Source organism: Lolium rigidum, chromosome 2 (assembly GCF_022539505.1).
Source record: "Lolium rigidum isolate FL_2022 chromosome 2, APGP_CSIRO_Lrig_0.1, whole genome shotgun sequence".
Lineage (NCBI taxonomy): Eukaryota > Viridiplantae > Streptophyta > Magnoliopsida > Poales > Poaceae > Lolium > Lolium rigidum.
In genome coordinates this window covers 230,014,128-230,036,634 of record NC_061509.1, presented here as the reverse complement: position 1 = coordinate 230,036,634, position 22,507 = coordinate 230,014,128, and the positions used below count along the sequence as shown (strand labels likewise).

General features: G+C 42.6%; 3 protein-coding genes across 3 annotated transcripts; 2 read left to right on the top strand and 1 right to left on the bottom strand.

Moving 5' to 3' along the window:
- Positions 1-768: 768 nt before the first annotated feature.
- LOC124693086 (ATP-dependent RNA helicase DEAH13) lies at positions 769-6,408 on the bottom strand. The gene is made up of 11 exons (XM_047226538.1): positions 6,300-6,408; positions 6,009-6,084; positions 5,835-5,909; positions 5,681-5,730; positions 5,534-5,594; positions 5,039-5,449; positions 4,680-4,892; positions 4,326-4,556; positions 3,795-3,908; positions 2,512-3,711; positions 769-2,418 (listed from the first exon to the last, which is right to left on the bottom strand). The coding sequence occupies exons 1-11, from the start codon at positions 6,401-6,403 to the stop codon at positions 985-987; spliced, it is 3,969 nt and encodes a 1,322-aa protein (XP_047082494.1). The 5' UTR covers positions 6,404-6,408; the 3' UTR covers positions 769-984.
- Positions 6,409-7,559: 1,151 nt separating this feature from the next.
- Positions 7,560-13,337, top strand: LOC124693085 (nicastrin). Its single transcript, XM_047226537.1, has 16 exons — positions 7,560-7,641; positions 8,389-8,502; positions 8,634-8,748; positions 8,969-9,048; positions 9,142-9,218; positions 9,347-9,424; positions 9,535-9,606; positions 9,720-9,793; positions 9,954-10,086; positions 10,163-10,234; positions 10,493-10,612; positions 10,873-10,944; positions 11,270-11,410; positions 11,614-11,698; positions 11,778-12,216; positions 12,514-13,337. The coding sequence occupies exons 1-16, from the start codon at positions 7,575-7,577 to the stop codon at positions 12,776-12,778; spliced, it is 2,004 nt and encodes a 667-aa protein (XP_047082493.1). The 5' UTR covers positions 7,560-7,574; the 3' UTR covers positions 12,779-13,337.
- Positions 13,338-14,166: 829 nt separating this feature from the next.
- Positions 14,167-19,641, top strand: LOC124693084 (dihydropyrimidine dehydrogenase (NADP(+)), chloroplastic). Its single transcript, XM_047226536.1, has 7 exons — positions 14,167-14,436; positions 15,229-15,492; positions 15,582-15,752; positions 16,700-16,812; positions 16,894-17,077; positions 17,270-17,379; positions 19,336-19,641. Exons 1-7 carry the CDS (start codon positions 14,182-14,184, stop codon positions 19,490-19,492), a joined length of 1,254 nt encoding a protein of 417 aa, XP_047082492.1. The 5' UTR covers positions 14,167-14,181; the 3' UTR covers positions 19,493-19,641.
- The last annotated feature ends 2,866 nt before the right edge of the window (positions 19,642-22,507 follow it).

Below are 22,507 nucleotides of genomic sequence, written 5' to 3'. Positions count from 1 at the left end.
AGAGCGCCGTCAGCGGCCGCGTGAGCCCGGCGCCACCGGACATCCTGGCTGGCGATGGCGATGGCGCGGCGGAGCAGGGGAAGTAGGCGGTGGAGTCTGTCTGTCCACGGTATCGATGGTGCTAGTTCCACGGCGCGCCCAGCCTTTTATGAGGTCCGTCCATGAAGCATGCCATGTATCTTGTGATCTTGTCTGCAAGAGTTAGCCCCCGATCTGCCTTGATTGTGCTGTTGCTGTTGCTGCTGCAGAGTTTGCACTAATGTAGCAGATGATTAACAATAACGCATCGCCTTAGTCTAATCGACTCATCTTCCTATTTCCTAACCAATTCACCACTTCTGTTACACTCTTCCCCATTCGTTTTTTCATCGCAACAACTGTCCCCTTCTCGCACCAAGACAAAGTACAAACTCCTGTTGCAAAGCTGCTACAAGCTTGACTCGAGGATCAATTAAGAGCAACAACATGTCTTGACAAAACAACATATCATAAATTGCAAAGCTAATTAAATACTGTATATTGCGCCATGGCAAGAAAGAGGGGCTACACCACCCAACAGACGAATGTATAACCTTCTCCCATTGCACTATCTATAAATAAGCTTGAGTACCAAAGATTACATTCCACCTTGATTACGGCAATGTATGTTGCATATGTTTAAAACCAGAAATAATAAAACATCCTAAGGGAACATCATCCTAAGCGTGGGCGCAGAGTGAAACCTGCTGCAACCATTTGTGGGCGCAGAAATAATAAAACATCCTAAGGGAACATCATCCTAAGCGTGGGCGCAGAGTGAAACCTGCTGCAACCATTTGTGTTCGTTTGCAGCAAACGCTACTTATGGACCTCACTATCTAGCTCAACTGGTGACTGCTTTCTGTCCCTGTTTGCCGCAGACCCCATCTTCATCATGGGCCCACAACTGCACGTCAGTGGGCTTCCGACAGTCAAGCAATTCCAACACATATTCTGCTTGAACAACTACGCCTTAACTTTCTTGAACCTCTTTGGGAAAAGTTCATGTCCCTCGAGCCGAACTTCCTGGTGCATTTGTTCCCATATTGCGTCAAACTGGCTCTGATACTTTCCCTGTATCCATGCATGAATCTCAGGATAAAGAAAATCTGGATCGGTACTCCATTTATGTCTCAATGCTGCCCGGCTGTCTATTAATTTTTCACCATTCTTCATCCTGCTAAGAAGATCTCCAACTCTTCTTTGGCTGGCAGGCCCAAGGACAGCAGATGGCGACAGAGACAGGAACTTCTGAACCACCCTTAGACACGGCAAGACATCCCCTTTCAGCAAAGCCCATGCAAATATCTGCAACCGACTGGTGGGGTCTTTGATGGGTAAACTGTGCAGTGGAAGCTGCCAATTATGTCGAGAAAAGATGGGACTAACATAGCAGTAGACCTGGTCACTCTTAGGCTCGTAGTAGGGTTTTGGATCCTCCAGTGGTGCTGAGAAGGTGCAGAGAGAACTGGCATATTTCAACAGCCATCCTGGCTTTACACTGGTCACGCCATGCATGTATGATCTCTTTGTATTTAGTAGCTCAGAGTAAACTACATACTCTGGTGGAATTTGGGTAACAGAAGATGCTCGGTGGAGATATATTGTATCATCGAGGATGCAAGATTGATAACGTGCAGCTCGAACCTTTCGATCCTCTTTTGACAATCCAGAGAAAGTGTTAATCTTCTTTGCAACCCTATCGGCCCACCCAGCACATATTCCTTGCCCCAGAAGTTCCTCTTCATTCAGCATTGGTTTTTTGTCGGTTTCACTCCTCCAGGCCTGTTCAACATCCCCAGGACCTCCGAAATTCCAAGCAAATTCATCACAAGATTTGCTATGGTGGAATATTAATCGAAGAAGCTGCTTTCTCAATTTCGACATCTCTTCCATTGTTTTGAGGTGTAGGGAGTAATCTCTGCAGAATTCCACTGGGTTCCTTGAACACTCAAATGACCGCAAAGCATGAGCAATGGTTAAAGCATCACTACTAGGGATGGAAAAATCCTTCCGTGCCTCTTGAACCATGGCCTTGAGCTTCTTCTGTCTCTTTCTTTCATTCTGATCCTTATGTTCTGGATCAGAGCCATCCTGGTTTGATTCTCTACTAGTGTCTCCCTGAATGAGAAAAGGATTCACATAACTCAAAGCTGATGCAGCAGCAGTTGCGTATCCCAATATTAAGTTAGATCTAGTACAGCCTTGCTGACTCTTCAAAATTTTAATTATTGTCAGAAGAAGACGGGAATGCCGTGGGCTCATGGGGTATTGCGCCATAGCCTTTCCCATTGATGTAGGTATTCCTTCGCTGTCAAGTGCTTCTAATGTCTTCAAGCAACACTCAGCTTCAACCAAACTTTCCTTGTTAGGAGGCGTAGGGAAAGGAAAGTTTACAACCTGCAACAATCATATTTGCATGAAAAATAGGACAAAAGGTAACACATGAAAAAAGATGATTAAAAAAAGATAAATAGCTTTTAAGTGCATTACCTTATTTATTGTCATAAACTTGAGCATAAGCACAATGCCTTCAACTGGCATTTTCTTGATCTCTGGCTCAGAGAACTCAGGAAATAAATCATCTTTACCATATGCTGCACCTGAGTAGAGACGGTAACAGTGGCCAGGCCCAGTTCTTCCAGCTCTCCCAGCACGTTGGGATGCTGATGCCTTGCTTATCCACTGGACTTCATAACTTGCCATCCCCGTGGCATGATCATAGTTCTTAACCTTTTCTTTTCCAGTATCAACCACATATGTTATACCAGGAATCGTTAAAGAGGTTTCTGCAACATTAGTTGCCACAACAACTAATCTTTCTCCTTCGGGGATATCGTGAAACACTCTAAGCTGCTGCGAAGCTGGTAGCATTGCATACAGTGGTAAAACATGAAGCCTAGCACGTGAAACAGATTTAGGATCTGTACATTTACTGAAAGGAATAGAAGGATTTGACTTCTCCGCATTTGTCGCATTGCTCAATTCCTCAGCAGTTTCCGGTTCTCCTGATATTCCTGATATAGCTTTAAAGGACGCCTTCAGTACAGATGAACTCACAGCACCTTTCAAAGATGATAACACTGGTCCATCTTCTGCAGTTTCATGTGCAATGGAATCCTCATCATCACTGTCAGTCTCCATCTCACTCTCTGTTTCAGCATCAGAAGAATCGACGTTTAGCCCATCATCCATTTCATCTTCACCATATGAGGAAAACATGCCGTCTTGGTGCTCAGGTTCAGTTCTATCAATATCATATGCTTCAAAAATTTCCTTCTCATCTATTTCTGTTCTTGAACCATACTCATCTCCAACCCGTTCAGGCTTCTTACCAATTTGCCGCTTGGATGCTCTTTGCAGTTTTTTACATAAATAATCCACTTCTCGTTGTCCAGTAACAAATACAAGGATTCCACCTGGTGGTAGATTCTTGTGGATTGACAGAACCTTTTTATAAGCTTGTGACAAATAATCGTCATGTGTCTTCTTTGTGAAGTGAACTGTTACTGGAAATTGTCGTGCAGGTACCTCTACAGCGGGTGGAATCACATCAAACAATCTTCTGTTTGAAATAAAATCCTTTAATTGCAAGGTAGCACTCATCAGCACCACTTTCAGCGGACTAATCATATCTTCTGGCTTAATGTTCATCCCAGAGCGTATTGCTTTCTGTTGAGCTGCAATCGTATCCTTTGATATGCACAGAAGTTAGCCATGCCTGCACGTTTTTGCTTTCATTAAAATGAAAATGGGGCAAGCTCATGAGATCTAACCTTGCGAAGATTTATAATTCTAGAAAGCATCCCGATAAGTATATCTGTGTTCAAACTCCTTTCATGTGCCTCGTCCAAGATGATCACCGAATATTTTTTCAACAGAATGTCACCCTGCAAAAGATCAGTAAGCCATGTGGTAAGGAGTTTCAATCTTTGTTATGTCAGACACAGCTTCAATTAAAGATCACATAAGCATTTCAGAAGAGCAAATCACTTGATGTATAGATAAAATTTGTAAAAATTATACAATTACAGGTAGACAACTGACTGTGTAATGAAATACATATGGAAGACGACTAATCAAGAAACCGACTAAACCACTATAAGCAAGTTTAAACCTCACTAGAATTATTTATAAATTTGAGTCATCTACAGTTATGGCAGTAAAAAGTGTCAGATATACCACTTTGTTGCATTTCTGGTCATGGGTTCATCGTTTTTAGCACTGAGTTATCAGTTTATTACAACAAGAAACTTTAATGATTGAACAAAATAGACTGACAGGAGCAACCAGGAAAAGTACACAACCTGAACCTCTCGCAGCAAAATACCATCTGTCATAAACTTGATGGAACATTTACTTCCAACCTGTTTATCATGCCTAACTTGAAAACCAACCTCCTTTCCTAGCTTAAGTCCTAACTCATAAGACACCCGCTTGGATGTGGCAAGAACAGCAACACGCCGTGGTTGGGTGATACCAATCATCCCTTTTCTATCAGCTCGATTGCTTGTGCCAAAGCCGGCTTCGTATAAGAACTGCAAAACACAAGTAGTATAAAGAGCTATGAAAAAGTTGGCACCTACTTAACACAAGCAGATAGGATCAGAAGTACTAGTTTAAACCAATGTTTAAGAGACACCATGTGTGGGCAGGCTCACCTGAGGGACCTGAGTAGTTTTACCACAGCCTGTTTCTCCACACAGAATTACCACAGAATTTTCGTAGATAGCTTCCATTATTTCCTGCTCCATCATTATTATTGGGAGATCCCTCCTCGCCTTCTCAACCTCAGGTGGTCTTGACACAGGCACCACAATTGGAAGATTGAAGCACTCCTGTACAGAAGCTTCACTTTGTTGTGGCTCTTCATCCTAACAAAAGTATAATGGTTGAATTAACACAGAACATGGCACCAGCTTTCTGATTTTCTGCCACTTACTGAATAGGTAAATCTAGCGTGCTTTTAGATCAATTAGATATTAATGAGTCGAAAGTAGTACAGTTGTGGACCAGTTACCTGCAAATCTATCTCTGCGGCAGAGCAATTTGGCACAGATGACTGAACTGTATGATGTGCCAAAATGTCAGCATCATCATTAGTCTCAGTTTTTTGTTCCGGAATGCTCTGATGTACCGAAATGCCAGCATCATTTTTAGTCCCTTCAGTTTTTTGTTCCAGAATGCTCACGCCAAAACCCATCATAGGTTTCACTGAATCATTCTCATGATCCTTTCGTTCACTGCCAGGATAATCATGTTTTGCTGCCTTAATAAACTTCACTGGGGAAGCTTCTAGCACAGCTTCGCTGTCTTCAGGAACACCTTTCCGATCACAGTTTTTCTTAAATAGCGAAAGTTCTTCAGGTACATCTAAACCAGCCTTGGAGAACTGCACAGCACGCCTACGTTTTTCTTTCATAGTATCGGCCTGCAGTATAACACAATACCATTAAGAAATAAGTTTGCAGTGAGATAGTAACCAATCCAGGTGTTACAGATATAAAAGTATTACTTGACCAATAGATCCCGTAGTGTGCAGCAGTGAATATACATCATCAGCAATCCTGTGCTCCCTATTGTGCAGGGCCAGTTTCATACACAGTTGTCAGAGGAAACCCAAAACCATCATAGAACATAACAAAATAAGACAAAAACATACTGCAAAGTTTCGATGCTCTTTGCTTGCAGTGCCTTCTTTTGCTTTTCTTCCTGGGAACAATTAGGCAGGCATCAATACTGATACGCACACTAAAGCTAACCAGCAACAAAAGAAGTTCTACTACTTGGCAAATGGCAAGGGTAGCGAGGCGCACCACCAATTTGTGCAGCTTCTTTAGCTGAGTCTTGCTCATCTTAGGGTCCTCCTTGCCCTTGTTTTTCTTGCCATCCTGGTAATGCTGCAGAGGTTACATGACGCCCACAATCTCATCCAGACATCGGTTGAGAAGAAAACCCAAGAAAGAGGGCCCAATTTTTTTTTACATTACCTTGCCTTTCCCTTGCGCGTTGTTCTTCCTCTTGCAGGGCAAAATCAGGGCGTTGCTATCCCCCTCCATGCTCGAACTGCAATTGAAGCAAACGAACAGAAACCTCAGGTACATCACGTGATGGATACCAGGGTGGTGGTGCCAGGATTCAAACAATCCACATGCCCAAAAAAAAAAAAATAGTACGCAATGCCTAATGCCCAACGAAATAGATGAAACATGGCAAAAACGGTAACAGTTTATCTGATCTCTTCGTTTATTTATTTATATGGATTGACAATAAAATAATACCCTTGCGCCTTGTTCTTCCTCTTGCAGGGCAAAATCAGCGCGTTGCTATCCTCCTCCATGCTCGAACTGCAACCGAAGCAAATGAGCAGAAACGTCAGGCACATCACGTGATGGTTACTACAAGGGTGGCGGTGCCAGGATTCGAGCAATCCACATGCCGAAAAATAATAAGCACTTATAATAACATTGCCGGAAAGTAACCATTCCAAAGCCAAAATAAAAAAGTAGTACGGCTCGATTACGCAATTCTACTCAATGCCTATTGTCCAACGAAATAGATGGAACACGGCAAAAACGATAACAGTTTATTTGATCTCTTGGTTTATTTCTGTTGGGTTGATAGTAAAAATACATCTATTCGAGGATTCAAGGTATATATGTAACTGTAACGATAGGAAATCGGAGGAAATCAGCGAGACATGAGACTCGTTGGGGATTGTGGTGTTGGGGAATCACCGTTGGTAGCAGCAGCCTAGCGACGATACGCTGGGGAACGCGTCGACGTGCTCGACCAGCAGTTAGCCGCGGCGAAAAGGAGGCGGCGGTGGCGGCTTAGTCGGACGCGGGTGCGTAGGCGGCGCCGCGGAGCGGACTAGTTCTCTCTCTCTCTGGCGCTGGCGCAGAGCGAACCAAGGTGAGCAATGGGACTGGCGGCGCCGGCGCGGCTCTGGCTAGCCGATTGAGGAAGACGAACTGAGCCGAGTTATTGGGCCGTCAATTAGGCCTTTCTTCTCCTCTGGACTCAAAGCCCAACACGGCCCTTCCCCTAGTCCCCTCTTCCGGTTCCGGTCGTGGAGACCATGGAGAAAGAGACCACCAGTTGGGCGACGGAACTCCCGGCAGCGCTCGTCCCCGGCGAAGTCAGCTTTAGGGATTGACCTAAGGCCTAGTTTTTGGGGATTGGACTAGGAGAGAAATCAAGCCAAACCCATGGAAAATGTAAAGGGGACCTTGCCTTACCTTGAGCAGCAATGGAGGGCGGCGGATGGAGAAGAGGGTGGCCGGAGCAGCCAGGGGCAAGGGGACGGCGGGGCACAGCTGCTCTGGCGGCTGGGTCGGGGAGGAGGCGCGCGAGCGGGCAGGGGCAGATTAGTCAGTTCGAATAGAAAATATGGAGCAGTTTTCTTTTATTAACAGCAGCTAACCAAACAGATAACAAGGACAGATGGGGATATCAGTAAAAATCAATTCTCCCCTCCAAACAGGCGACGACGGCACTCGTCTCGTCCACTCGCCGCCCAAGCCCCAGATCGCCGCCGCGCCCGCCCGCCCGCCATGGCGGCCGGCCTCCTCGCGGCCGCCGCCTGCGTCCTCCTCGTCTTCCTCGCCCCCGCCGTCTCAGGTCAGCCGGCCCTCTCTATCTCGCCAATCGCAAAACCCTCTTTCTTCTCAACAATTCCTCGCCTAATCGGTCTGTTTATCTCCAAATTACTTTTCGAGTTCAATCTACACGATCTATCTCGCGCTTGCTTCCAACGTTCTGTTCCGCGGCACTAGCTTCTATGGCGAATCTGTGTAGGGTTTAGGCCCGTCTCGCTGCCTGCGACCTTGAGGTAGCGGACTAGTAGACCTAGTTAGTTAGTTAGTTAGTTAGTTAGTTGCAGGCTCAAGCTCCTGCTGTGCATGGAGTGTGGATGTGATCAGGCTCTGCTATTGCTATTGCTAGACTAGGCCCGTCTCAATTCTGGAATTGCTGCTATTGCTAATTTGCTATACTAGGCCACAGCCACACCTCATCATATTTATAACAAGGAAACGTATTGTGAAGCCAAGCCAGTCGTTTGAGTTCAGCCAGCGTGAGTTTCATGTCATTATTCCAATACTTGTGTCTGTACAATGTGATCATGTGCTGTTACGACAAGTGATTACTTGCGAAACTAGTATGGTTGCTGTACAAGCGCCTGCATACTTCTCACTCGTGCCATTTGCTTGAAATAAATTATACCTGGAAACTCGATTTGTTTGTTTGAAAAGCGGTATGATTAGTTCTGGCTTGTCTATAGATAGTACCTCTTTCAATTTCATTTTCTCTCACTTGCTGTACTCTAGTCTCTAGCAAGAGGTTCATGCTGTCTTTGTGTTTTTCTAGGAGATGGTGCCACACTGGAATCTGTTCCAGATCTTGTCAAGGCAATGTACGTAAACATTGAGAGCTTCCCTTGTGTCAGGTTGCTGAATCTTTCTGGTGAAATCGGCTGCGCTAGTGAGTATCTTGGTCTGCTCTTATGCTGTACACAAAAACTAAGATGGCTCTCATGTTTTGTGACCATGACAAGTTAACAGATGTGTGTTCTAGAGCGTAATTGGTTCTCGGCATTTCTTTTGTGTAATCAGATCCTGGGCACGGCCAGATTATTGCGCCGGTTGTAAGATTCAACAGCATTGACCAGCTGGTTCAACCGTCTGCAGTTCTTCTTCCCTTAGATCAGATGTCAAATTTCTTTCTGAGGTATAAGATCGCATTGCTGAAATCGTGTATACAAATTTTAAATCATTGTATCTTTTGATGTTTGTTCATGGCAGTGAAAAAAGAAGTTTGTTTCCATATCTCTCTTCCTTGATGGGAAAACATAAATAAAAGTTGTTACATAATATTTGTGGTTTTCTTTTAGAGCTGCATTGCCCTTGATGCGTTAAGAGATGAGAACATTTGGTATGTTACTTTTTAGGGTATCCAAGGATCCAGAACTTTACCATATGGTTGCTGGTGTACTGGTTGAGTCAAATGGTGTGCATAGCAACTTACTAGGTCAGTTTTCAATATCTCCCTATTTTGTGTGTTTTTTCTATATGTTTTTGTTGCCTTTACTCCATAAGAAACATACTGTTTTTGAATGTGTAGAGCTGTCACCGGATAGAAAATTTCCACAAGAGGAGTTTGCACCATACTCAAATGTCAGCCATGATTGGAATTCTGCTGTAAGTTCTTTGTTTGACTCGAATGGTACCACCCCTTGAGAGTTAAACCATTTTTCTTTCTCTTTAATGTAAAGTCTGCCATGATGCTTCAAGTATGCTTCTGTTACCGATACAGTTTTACCTTGTAGGGGTCAGGTATTATGTGGAACAGATATGCCTTTCCTGCTTTTCTACTTTCAGAAGAGAGCACACAAACTCTGCGGAAGGTATTCTGTCTTCTTTTATCTACAGTAGTTTATTTTGGTTCATTTTTTTATTGTAACATCACACTTGAAAATTACAATCCTATATAATTGGTCATCGCTGTCAATTATAGATTGCGGACAAGAATGAAAAGTCTAACAATGGATATCAACCAAATGTGGCAGAATTTGACCTTGTTATGCAGGTTCGGCATTTCTTATCATTTTTTCTTTACTTCTGTCAGCACATGTTTATTGATAGTAGAAGTATTGCCACTGATGCAATTAATTCTATTCTTCTAATTGGCATGAACTCCAGACAACAAAAGCTGAAACACATGACTCAGAGTCCTGTCTCAAAGCGCAGTCGTGCTTGCCCTTAGGAGGACAGAGGTTGGTACTTATTTCCTTGCATAGGCATTTTGCTATGATGTTCACGATATTATGCATAGAGTTCCAAGATAGCCTCTGCCAATTGCTAATGTTATATCTACTGCATGCATTTTTTATCTATTTTCTATGTCAACTTTTGATCCTCGTATTTGAAGGGCAGTGTCTGGGCTTCATTACCAGCAATGAGCAATGCATCCATGAAGGATCAGAAACCAATTATAATGGTCGTTGCATCCCAGGACTCTGCATCATTCTTTCGGGACCGTAGTCTGGGTGCTGATTCTCCCATATCAGTAAGTGTTAGACATACATGATTGTCTTCTTTGTATTGCTTATTTGCATTTCAAAATAATATTAACTTCTACACAGGGATTGATTGCTTTGCTCACTGCTGTTGATGCTCTTTCTCACCTTCATGATCTAAGCAAACTCAAGAAACAGGTACTCTACCATGGGAAATTGCTTAGTTAGTTGCTTCCATGTTATCACCGGTACCCTGTAGGTCTTCACCTATTTATGTACCTTTTGTTATACTTATTGTGAATTTGCCTCCTCTGAATCTTTCTTTAAGTTCTTAGTTATGCATTGAAGCCTTAGATTCAGTATGTTTGACATCTGGTGTGGCACAATTTGTGGTGGCTGTTTCCTAAACCATACTGGTTCTTGTTCCTGATCGACATCATGCCATATATATTGCAGCTTGTGTTTGCTGCTTTCGATGGTGAAGCCTGGGGTTATCTTGGTAGCAGAAAGTTCTTACAGGAAATAGATGAAGGTGATGATTCCGTGAATGGCATTAACAGCTCAATGATTGAGCAGGTGAGTCCCAGATTGGATTGCATCTTCAAACTATGATATATGATTCTATACAGATGGAAGTTTTCCTAGGGGCATCCTTTCCACCCTTCATGCATGGGCCTTCTGCATATTTTTATCTATGGGCGAAGATGGATTTTCATTTGTTTTTTTCGAGTTTACTGTATGACCTTGGTCTCTATGTGCTATACCTTTCTGTTATTAGACAAGTCCCCAACCTGTCATGCTTAATTTTTGTAACAAACGGTTCAAACATGATTCAGGTACTGGAGATTGGTTCTGTTGGCAAGGGCATAAGTCAAGGACATCCATTATTTTATGCACATTCTTCAAGGGTAACTATTCTCTGAATCACCACATGGCGCAAATATATATTATATTGCTATCATGGTGTTACTTTAGCTAGCACATATTGTCCATAGAGATTATAACCTTTTTTTGCTCATTGTTCTTGACATTATGCAACCTGGTCGAATAAATTTATAGTAGTGTTGTGGTGGTAGGAACTCCACTTGTTGTAAGAAGTTTGATAAAAGGATACCTTTTTGTGATACATGGGAGTCGCTAGGTTGTATAATACTTGTTAAATTTCAGAGTGAATATATCTCTAAAAATAATAAAATACTGTTTCATCTTGCTAATATCTTTTGCTTCTAACAGAATTCATCAATTTCAAAGAAGATGTTAGATGGACTCCAAAGTGGTAGTGATTCACTTGGTTCTGATAATGTTAAAGTAAAACCAGCAGCTACATCAAACCCTGGTGTACCACCATCTTCTTTAATGGCATTCATGAGAAAGGTATAATCATTGGCTTCTTCGGTAGTGAATCCAATGTGCTAATAGATCATGGTCTTAGTTACACTTATAGGTTTTACTCCCTCAGTCCCATGAAACAATGTTTCATGGGACGGAGGGAGTATTTAATTTTCCAAACTCTGATTTTTTCAAGATATTATCATTGAAGACTGTTGCCTCATGGTCTGTTTTCTGTTGACATGCAGAATACATCAACTTCTGGAGTTGTGTTAGAGGACTTTGATTCCCAATTTTCCAATAGATTTTATCACAGCTATTTGGATAACCCTGGTAAGTTGACCATTCACAAATGTGGTGATTTGTCTCACCCAAGGGCAGTTTTAAACTTGTGAATTGTTTTTTTCTGCAGCAAACATCAATTCTTCATCAATAGCAGCAGCTGCTGCTTTGGTTGCCAGATCATTGTACATTCTTGCTACTGCTGATATGCCCGTCGATCTCATGACACTGAACACTATAAGAGTGAATGTTACACTGGTAGAAGAACTGATTGGATGTCTACTGACCTGTGATCCCGGTCTTTCGTGTGGCATCGCGAAGAGCTTCATTTCTACAAGCAGTTCATGTCCAAGTCATTATGTTGGTGTTTACCAGGATTCAGCTTCTAGCACGCAGTTTCCTTCATATGCAGATGATACCTCCCGGTTTATTTGGAACTTCTTGGCAGACAGGACTGGTACTTTGGCAAGCAACATAAGCTCTTGCACTGGGAAGTGCAGCGATGAAAATGAAGTATGCGTAGGGGCAGAAGTTGAGGGTGGAGACAGGTGTGTTGTATCAACAACCAGGTAAATTTCTTTCAAGGTGCACATACCCTTTTAAAATATGGAGGTCAACTCATTTGCTGCTAAATATTCTTTAGGAGTTGTTACATTTTCTGTTCAGTATTCTTTGCGGTTTGATACATCAGCATTTAGCAGTTTAGTGACCATTGAACTAAGGCATCTTCTACTATAATGTAGCTAGTTCTTGTGTTCAAGTCAACTGCTAGTGAAGAACAAGTCATGATACTCAGTCTGATTTTGTTTTGTTTCTTATTTAGTTGAAGATCATTGCTGATTGCTATAATTCCCGTCACTTGTTAGGTATGTCCCTGCCTACTCAACCAGGCTGAAGTTTGAGGACAATGCCTGGCATGTTCTCCCAGCCAACTCGTCGGACCCTATGGGTGTTGCAGACCCTGTGTGGACCGAGAGCTACTGGAACACTATCAGTCTGAGGGTCTACGCGGTGCAGTCCACGACTTCAGACTGGCTCGTTCTTCTCGCTGGGCTCGTTGTGACCGCTGGCTCATACCTTGGGGTGATCGTCGGCAGAACGTATATATCGAAGATCACAAAGCGAGACTGAATATCAACACTTGGACTTGGCCCACTAGTTCTGGGGACTTTGTAATGTGTACCCTGATGCCGGTTTAGGAATCATACCATTTGACCCTGTAATAGGAATTTTGAGCCGTAAAACATGAGTAGTTTGCCTAACATGAGTTGAGGTGCCAAATTTGTGAATCACTGCAAGAGATCATATGGAGGTGTTCGGTCTCCCAACTGACAAGGAGTCTATATGGATGTGTAATGCTTGAGGGTGATGCAGACTTCCAGAGCATATGACCTGGGTGGATTGTCTTGGTATGTATGGATTTTCTTGGCTGTGCTCATCTTTGTTGGTAGATGCTTCTGGAAATGTACTTGGACCAAGTTAGGTGTGTGTACACTGGACAGGTGGATGACTGCTTGGTGCCCATTGCATGTGATGAGTGGATGAGTACTACTTGTGTACGCGTATCATCCTTCAGTTCTTGTTGTGCACGTCTGCCTTTGCGACTTTATGGATCTATCCAATTATTGTACTTACCCCCTTGATGAGATCATGAGATGGTTTACTTAAAACCAAATATCCCTTGTGTCCAGTTGTCCTTATCCGCCACCGACTGTCTGATTCGCCACGCGCAACATGTTTGCTGACGCTGCTTTTAGACTATGGCTAACTATTCTTCCCTTACTTAATCAGGTTGCAAATCAAAATACATTTTCTGTATATATCGTATGAAGATGATGTTTATTGGTTAACAAACACTGTGTGCACAGTTTTGTACTATGACTTACTGAATATGTATTTCCTGGGGCAAGCTTCTTCGTCTTGCATGCATGAAAGGGACGGCCGAACAAGATCGGAGATTCCGCTGTGTCCGCGAGGCGATTGCGCCAGCTCGGGACAACGAAGCTATCGAGCTTTCGATCCGTCGTGACGTGTCCACTGCAGAAAAATAATATTCCGGGTTCCTAATCAGGCTCACCAGCTAGATTAGTCACCGTTGAGAATCTTTGTTTGCTGGCGCGTGCACATGCACAGTTAACATCGTTACTCCTTGACACGCTAAGGTTTCTACTTCCTGTTCAAACCGAACTACCTTTTCATCAAGGACTAAATGTCATTGGTTACCCGGGTAACAAAATGTGCACAACTTGTTTGGTCATTTCTGTGCAAGTATTTTTAGCAAAAGAAATCGTCACTGTCAAAAAAAGATGCATTGGCCTCTAACTTCCATGGTGTTCAGTTGCTTTGATTGTGCGGCGCAATTTTTAATCATGCAAACGTACTTTCGTAGCGACTTTCCCCATCGCAGGTTCAGATAACTCACTCGAGTAGCTAACTTAGAAAATCGTTATAAAAAAGGTTCCTTTCTCCCTCACCCGCGATACTCCCCCACAGATTCTTATCGAGAGAAAAAAAAACAGAGCAAGAAAGCAACAATGGAGTCGCTGACGCTGCGCGCATCGCCGTCGACCGCCTCGCCGCTGCTGCTCCGCCACCCGGGCCGGCGGGCGGCGTCGCGCGTCCGCGCCTCCGCCGCCTCCAACGGCGCCGGCGAGCCGGACCTGTCCGTGACCGTGAACGGGCTCAAGATGCCCAACCCGTTCGTGATCGGCTCGGGGCCGCCCGGCACCAACTACACCGTCATGAAGCGCGCCTTCGACGAGGGGTGGGGCGGCGTCATCGCCAAGACCGTAATCCTCTCGCCCCGTCTCCCTTTGATTTCGCTCTAATGTATGTGCCGTCATCGCGCCGCGCGCGCGGGGGATGATCTCTGTGCTGTAGTTCGGAGGATTCGCGTTCGATCATCTCGGAGGTGATGAGTCCGCTTGACGCCGTTGCCATTTTGGCCGTATGATTCCGATTTGGGTTGGATATGGAGTGGGGGCCAGCTCAACCTACTGGACAACCAGTAGATCGTAACCTCATTAGTTGGTGCCAGAAACAAAAAGTGGGTGATGTGCTTGCCTGGGAAAAAAATGAGCACTAGAACCGTCTTTGATCCGCATTAGATTCATTAGGTTGGGGATGGATCTGGTGATAGGTGCTTGAATGAGAATGGAGACAGTAATCTGGCTCTATGAAAAATGATTAGTTGCGCATCATAAGAGAGTTTGTTCTCTCTTGTACATTTCTTCTCGTGTATCACGTTTTTCTACTGACTGAATCTCTGCTTCATTTTCTGACAAACCGCTGCTTTAAAAAAATGTTGATCTGCTTTTGGAGTAAGGTTTCCCAACCTTTTCAGATGAAAATTTCATCCCCACTAGTACTAAACATGAGAAAAGAAGCTTTATCTCTTTGCCGGTTCCATTCTGCATTAAACCATCCCAATCATCATTCATCACTTTCACATTGCTGATCCCACTCTGCATTGGACTGACAGATGAAGTCATCAGTTTCACCAATAGCATGCAATGCCTGTCTTTTGTGTTGTGTAACATTATACGGAGTAGTTAACTGTCGGTTTGAACTATTACTGGCAGGTGTCCTTGGATGCTGGAAAGGTTATCAACGTAACTCCTCGCTACGCCCGGCTCAGGGCAGACCCCAATGGATCTGCCAAGAGTCCTATTATTGGATGGCAGAATATTGAACTCATCAGTGATCGGCCTCTGGAGACAATGCTTAATGAATTCAAGCAACTGAAGAAAGAATATCCTGATAGAATACTCATTGGCTCAATAATGGAGGAGTACAACAAAGCTGCCTGGCATGAGCTTATTGAGCGCGTTGAGGAATCTGGAGTGGTAACAGTTCATACATCTATTTTTCTGCATACCTGATCAAAATTATGATACCGAAGTTCTACTGATCTGCTTTTCTGTTTACTCATCAGGACGCTCTTGAGATAAATTTCTCATGCCCACATGGCATGCCTGAGCGAAAAATGGGTGCTGCTGTTGGACAGGATTGTGGCTTGTTAGAGGAGGTTTCTGGTTGGATAAATGAGAAGGCCACTGTGCCTGTTTGGGCTAAGATGACTCCTAACATTACAGATATTACAGAGGTAACTTATCAGTCACAATCTCTGTTTTATTTGTTATGGTAAAAATAATTGATGAAGTCCTACATCAGTTATTATCCCTACCTAATTTTCACACGCTTCGTTTGCTCTCCACATTGATGCAAGTATATTGGGTGTAATAAAATTATATATTATGGGTATATATTGGGTGTAATAACATCTTATATTATGGGAGGGAGGGAGCAGCAATGAATTATTTCTGTAGTATAGTTTTCTAATGTTGCATTATTCTATATATTGTCCATGGCTTGTGTGGTACCATCTGGAACGTGGTGGGAGATTGTGGTGGGATTAGGCATGTGAATTCTGTTCTCAGTCTCAGTACCATGTTTAGCAAGATAGACAGAAACTGTGAGTGTCTGACTTGTATCTTGAAAGACATCCTAGGATGAGTCATGATGAAATGCTGGGGTACATCAGACTTTCAAAATGGTGGGAGTTCGACCCTGGAACTCCATCCAATTGTACCTACATTCTCATACCCATCAACCAACCAAGTGTTTTTATACTCTAATTTGATAAACGATCAGTACTTGCCAATGTGGAGATGTCGTACATTCATTGACCCTAAAGCTCATTTCTTGAGATCTAAGAATTTCAGTGTTATTAAACAGTGAGTTTTGATCATGTTACATTGTCGAGATCAGATATATTAGTCCCTAACTAACGATGATATTTCAGTCTAACATTGCTACCCAAGTTCTCCATGGTACCATATTTCATTCTCCTAGGCATCTCACAAAGCCCTACCATCATAACTTGTGCTAACCACTGAAACATTACACAGTGGCATCTCTATTCATTTTGCATCCTGGAACAAAGGCATCCTTATATACGTAGATGAGAGTATTACCATCAATTGCACTGCACATGACCCTTTGCCCATATTTATTTTTCAATGTTCTCTTTTTTGCCTCAACACCGTGCAGCCTTCAAGAATTGCTCTGAAGTCAGGATGTGAAGGAGTTTCAGCTATCAACACAATTATGAGTGTGATGGGAATTGATCTCAAAACTTTGCGCCCAGAACCATGTGTGGAGGGGTTAGATTCAGTTCCTTTGGGTTATTTATTGGAGCATGTCTATTTACTGTTACTAATTTGAAACAATATACTGCTCCACAGGTATTCCACGCCTGGGGGCTACTCTGCGAGAGCTGTGCACCCTATAGCACTTGCTAAAGTCATGCAGATAGCAAGGCTGATAAAAGCGGAATTTTCTGATGGACAGTCCCTCTCCGCCATTGGCGGTGTTGAAACTGGCAATGATGCTGCTGAGTTTATTCTGCTTGGTGCAGATACCGTACAGGTGAGATCTTGAACTTGATAGGCAGCAAGTAATGTGGCTCTAGTGTTCACAGTGTGCATCCGTATTTGTTCTGCTGGTATACTTCTTTTGGACGTAGCAGTATATACATTTGATATTCAGTTATAATAGATTCTTCTGAGACATCATTTTCAGTCAAGTAATGACTGATGAATAATTGAATATTCGTCACAGGTATGTACAGGTGTAATGATGCATGGTTATCCCCTTGTGAAGAAGCTATGTGCAGAGTTGCAGGATTTTATGAGAGCGCACAACTTTTCATCTATTGATGAATTCCGGGGGTATGTCCGCTTCACTTTTTCTAAATTCTGTGTGGTTGATTTGGTGCTGGAAAGTGGAAACCATCTGGAAGAATTATCTTTTTTTCAGTACTTATCAAGACATAACTTGACTATGGTGTGCTACCTTTAAATGTTTGTTTCTAATCTTCTAAGCAACATTTTGTTACTGAAATCTAGCAACTGAGCTTTGGATACAGTTTTTTTTTTCGAAATGGGGATTCCCCTACCTCTGCATCAATTAATGCATACGGCTTCCTTTATTAAAAATATAGTCATAACAACCAGAATTCAATATGAAAACTTATTACATCTCATGGATCACTCAAAGTTTCTACAAAAATGAGCCATCTAAACACCACTAGCATGAAGCGCCTTTGCATCGTCATGTTAGTCTTCGATTAGCACGCCAACCGTACTGGCTGTAGAAATCCCGTGCAACCGTTGCCAGTCGGTTGCACCCAATATCCATAGCAAGGCGCTCCTCCTCTGGGCGCAGATAGGACCACATATGGATCCAATGGGTAGCCATTGGAATAACCTGCAAAAATGATGGAAATTTTGTTTTGTTAAAGTTGCAATCATTGCGCACATTCCATATCGCCCATAGCAAAGCACAAACTCCAACTCTAATGTGGGTTTTGCTTTTTTTGTCTACCCCATTTAGCCAGTTGCCGAAAAGATTAGTTATATTCATAGGCGCAGTTATATTGAAAGTCATATAAACTATCCTCCAAATCATCTGCGTAAAAGGGCAAGAGATAAATAAGTGATTAATTGTCTCCTGTTGATCACAAAAACAGCGGATACAGTAGATCATCATCCACATGACTACATGAAAACTCAGGAAGCTCCTTTACACTTATTTCAACCAATATACTCACATATTGGTTTTAATAACATCTTATATTATGGGGCGAAGGGAGCATATTAGGTGTAATAACATCTTATATTATGGGACAGAGGGAGTACAAGACATGATTCGTGAAGGACCATGCCCCTTGTTAATACAGGGAAAGAATTATTTTTATAAAAACAGAAAAAATATGTGTTGCGTAATTGGGGTGAAGTTAATCATTGACAGCGAAGAAAGGCTTACAAAGTGTTATCAATAATCATTATTAGCTATTTGCCGTCAACCATAATTATGCCTTGTAGAGACTCTTCCCTGGCTGCTTAGCATGCCTGACCCTACCATGTGTGAATGTTATGGTTAAAATTGGTGTGCACCATTTGATGATTAATTCTTCATCAAGTTGCCGTTTTTTACTCTGCCTTGAGGAAGTTCCTCTGAAATCAAGCAAGTGATCTTTGGATGTAGTAGATCATCATCGACACTACATGAGAGCTCTCAGGAAGCTCCTTTACATTTTTTTTCCATATGTTACCATGTACTCTCTCTGTCTCATAATATAAGATGTTATTACAACCAATATACACATATGGGTTGTAATAACATCTTATATTATGGGATGGAGTACAAGACATGATTTGATAAAGGACCATCCCCTTGTTAATATAGGGAAAGAATTATTTTTATAAAAACAGAAAAAAAAAGATGTTTTGCGTAATAGGGGTGACGGTAATCATTGACAGGGAAGAAAGACTTACAAAGTGCTAGCAATAATCATTGTTAGCTATTGCCTTCAACTATAATTATGCATTGTATACTCTTCCCTAGAATGCTTAGCACGCATGGCCCTACCATGTGTGAACGGTATGGTTAAAATTGCTATGCACCAATTGATGACTAATTCTTCACCAAGTTGGCATTCTTTTACTCTCTCTGCCTTGAGGAAGTTCCTCTGAAGTATAGTAGTTCAGTGCTAATGTTGCCCTCACTAATAGAGAATGTCTGAGTTGCCTCCTTTCAAGTATACAGAATGATGTTCCCCCTTCAGCAGATGTGATTGATTTTTTTCTCGTTATTGCTCACACTGGTGTTCTCATCTGTTCCAGGGCATCTCTTCCGTACTTCACCACGCACACCGACCTAGTACAGCGGCAGAAGGAGGCGATCAAGCAGCGGAAGGCCGTCAGGCTGGGGCTGCAGTCAGACAAGGACTGGACAGGCGACGGTTTCATCAAGGAGACCGAGAGCATGGTCTCCAACTGATGCAACTCTGATCCCCACTCCACTCACACAACACACCCTTTCCACCATACTCCCACTTGTGATTAAACCAGGACTCTGAAATGAAAAGTAAAAGAAACAGTTGGAACTTTTTCTCCATCTTATTCAATAAAGCGTACCAAATTCCTTCTCGCCGCGTTCACCTCTGTCATATGTATATTCAAGGCGTGATGAGCATGCAATCCCAGTCCGGTAGACCTTGGGTCTTCAGGCTGGACCAAGTCACGAGTTCATTCAGAGGTCAGTCTCAGGATCTCTGATTATGTGTGCAACTACTACCTTGCCTGTCTACCAGACACATTATGTTCCCCGTGTCATGTGAACATGATCAGCAGCAATGAGCTTTGGAATATCGCAGCTTGACCTGACGGCAAGTCTGGAGACTTCAAGTCTAGCTCGGAGTCTCTGGAGTGTTTAGTGAGGAAATGATGGCCTCAGCCTCGGTCAGGCTCAACAGTGCGGTTCTTCGCGAAATCTCTTCCCTCTTCCACGTCTACTTCGTTGCTTTCCTGGTACTCATGGATCATCATAATGCGAGTGATGCTGCGTAGCATCACACGTCTTACGTGGAGAGCGACCTCAGCTAGGACACGGTTGAGTTCCGATTTCCAAAGCAAATAGGAGGCAGGTTCACACCCAAAATAGGGACAGGAGATGGACAGTGCCGTTGCACCTTGGCCCGTCCGACTTTGAATCTTCGGCTTATTAGCCGTCGCTCTACGTCCTTGGTGCAAAGCCATCGCTCTCGGCTCATACTCTATGCGTGTGATGACGTATTCAAACATAATAAAATGTTTTCTGGCAAGAAAAATATTTTCAATTTAACAACAAATATAGATAACTTAAAACAACTATAATATCAAATACAACCTCCATTTCTATTTTGATAAAGGGAATTTATTGGAACAATATAATGACTACCCCCACCCCCTCCCCTATATGGCATTCGGCGTCACCATTTTTTGGCCCAAAATGGGGGGGGGGGGGGGCAGCGGCGCGGAAGAGATTTTGGGGAGTAGTCACACGCCTAGACGTTATCCCTTACGGCCCCGTATACGGCGCCTAGCCGAGGTTTTTTTTGCTATAATTTGAGACAAAAATATGCTACTAGAATAAATTACAAGTTCAACAAATAAATAAGTTTAGCATAGTAAACAAATAGTATAAGCTCAACAAAGCATACAAATAATTTAACAAGTTTGGGTCACACTAGCAAATAGATAAATAAACTAGGTGGCAGCTTTGCGGATCCACAAAAGCTCCACCATATCATCTTGTAGTTGCTGATGAGTATTTGTGTTTTGAACTTCTTGATGCCCTGCGAGAACAACATCAAAAGCTAGCGGCACATCGTGATCAACATCTGCAAGAGGACCCATCCATTCATATGATTCAGTATCAAACACTGTGAATCCCACTTGCTCTCAATGATCATGTTGTGCAATATCACACAGGCAGTTATGACCTCCCACATCTAATCTTTCGACTAGGTAAGAGCGGGGTACCGAACAATGGCAAATCGAGCTTGCGAGACACCAAAGGCCCGCTCCACACTCTTTCTGTTGCTGATGAGCAAACCAAGCTTTCTTCCCTCCAGGCACAGGATTTGAGATTGTCTTCACAAATGTTGGCCATCTTGGATATATGCCATCGACCAGATAGTACCCCATGTCATACGGGTGGCCATTAATGTCGAACTGCACGGAGGAGCAGTGCCTTCAACAAGATTTTGAAACACATTTGAGCACTTCAGCACATTGATGTCATTGTGTGATCCTGCCATACCGAAGAAAGCATGCTAAATCCAGAGATCCTGATCTGCCACTGCCTCAAGCACCACTTCATACATTCCTTGGTATGCAAATGGAAAGTGCTTCCATGGATTCTCGACAAGTAGTTGGTCTCCCTTAGATTCTCGACAATCTTCAAAAAAAGCTTCATCTTCATCCTGAAACGGCGACTTCCTATCTTTAGGTTCTCCTTTTATCGGTCTCAATGTGGTTTTTGGGACATCTGGTTATAGAATAGATAGCCGCACTATCAAGAGAGGTTTTCAGTTGTGTAACTTGATCACATCATCATAGCAAGCTCAATCCTTTGCATCTCTTGCAACTTCCTATCTTTTTGCTTCTTGGTGTTTCTATCTTTAAGCTTGTTGACATTGTTGCTAGCTTCTCCACTGGCCCAAGTTCATCAAAAATGGAATTCCTATGCTCTCTATTCTTAGCACATTTGTATCACTTAGTCATAATGATCATGATTCTAAACTCAATGTCAAGGGGCATTTAACTGCTAAGATTGTATATCTTCCAAAGGTTAATATGCACACTTGTTTCTACTTAACTATCCTAATATATGTTGTGTAATAGATCAATTTATCTCCACCAATGTCACTCTTATTTTCATTGTCAATCACTAGTGACTTTAGAATGATCATTATAATCCTGCGATCATATTTTCTTAGGTTCAATGTGGTTAACAAAGTTCTTTGTAATACAGTGATTAAATTGGTTCTACTTCTATTCTCTTAATATGTCCATTCGACTAAGAGAACTACTCATTAAGCGTTCCTACTAGTCAAGATTTGGGTCACCCCTCTAACTTCTAGTTAACTTGGGATAGGTTTCACCCCTCTACCTTCTAGTTGGACTCTCTATCCTAGGATCAAGATATCACTAGACTTACTAAACCTCTTCTCCCATAAGATTGTGATTGATAACCTTGACATAGAAAGATTTCAATGGATCATTGTTTAGAATGATCAAGGTTTGCTAAGTCAAGATTTGGGTCATATATTTTGATGATTTACCTGATATTTCATAATTTTCAAGCATGCTGATAGACAAGATGACGATCAAGATATGATAGATGAGATGGAATAAGGTAAGAATATAATTGATCTTGTTTTGGTGGATTGATCATAGGGTAAGGAATTATTTCACACATTAGTAAATTGAAGGCCCGAGAAGATAAGCTAAGCATAAAAAGTTATTAATT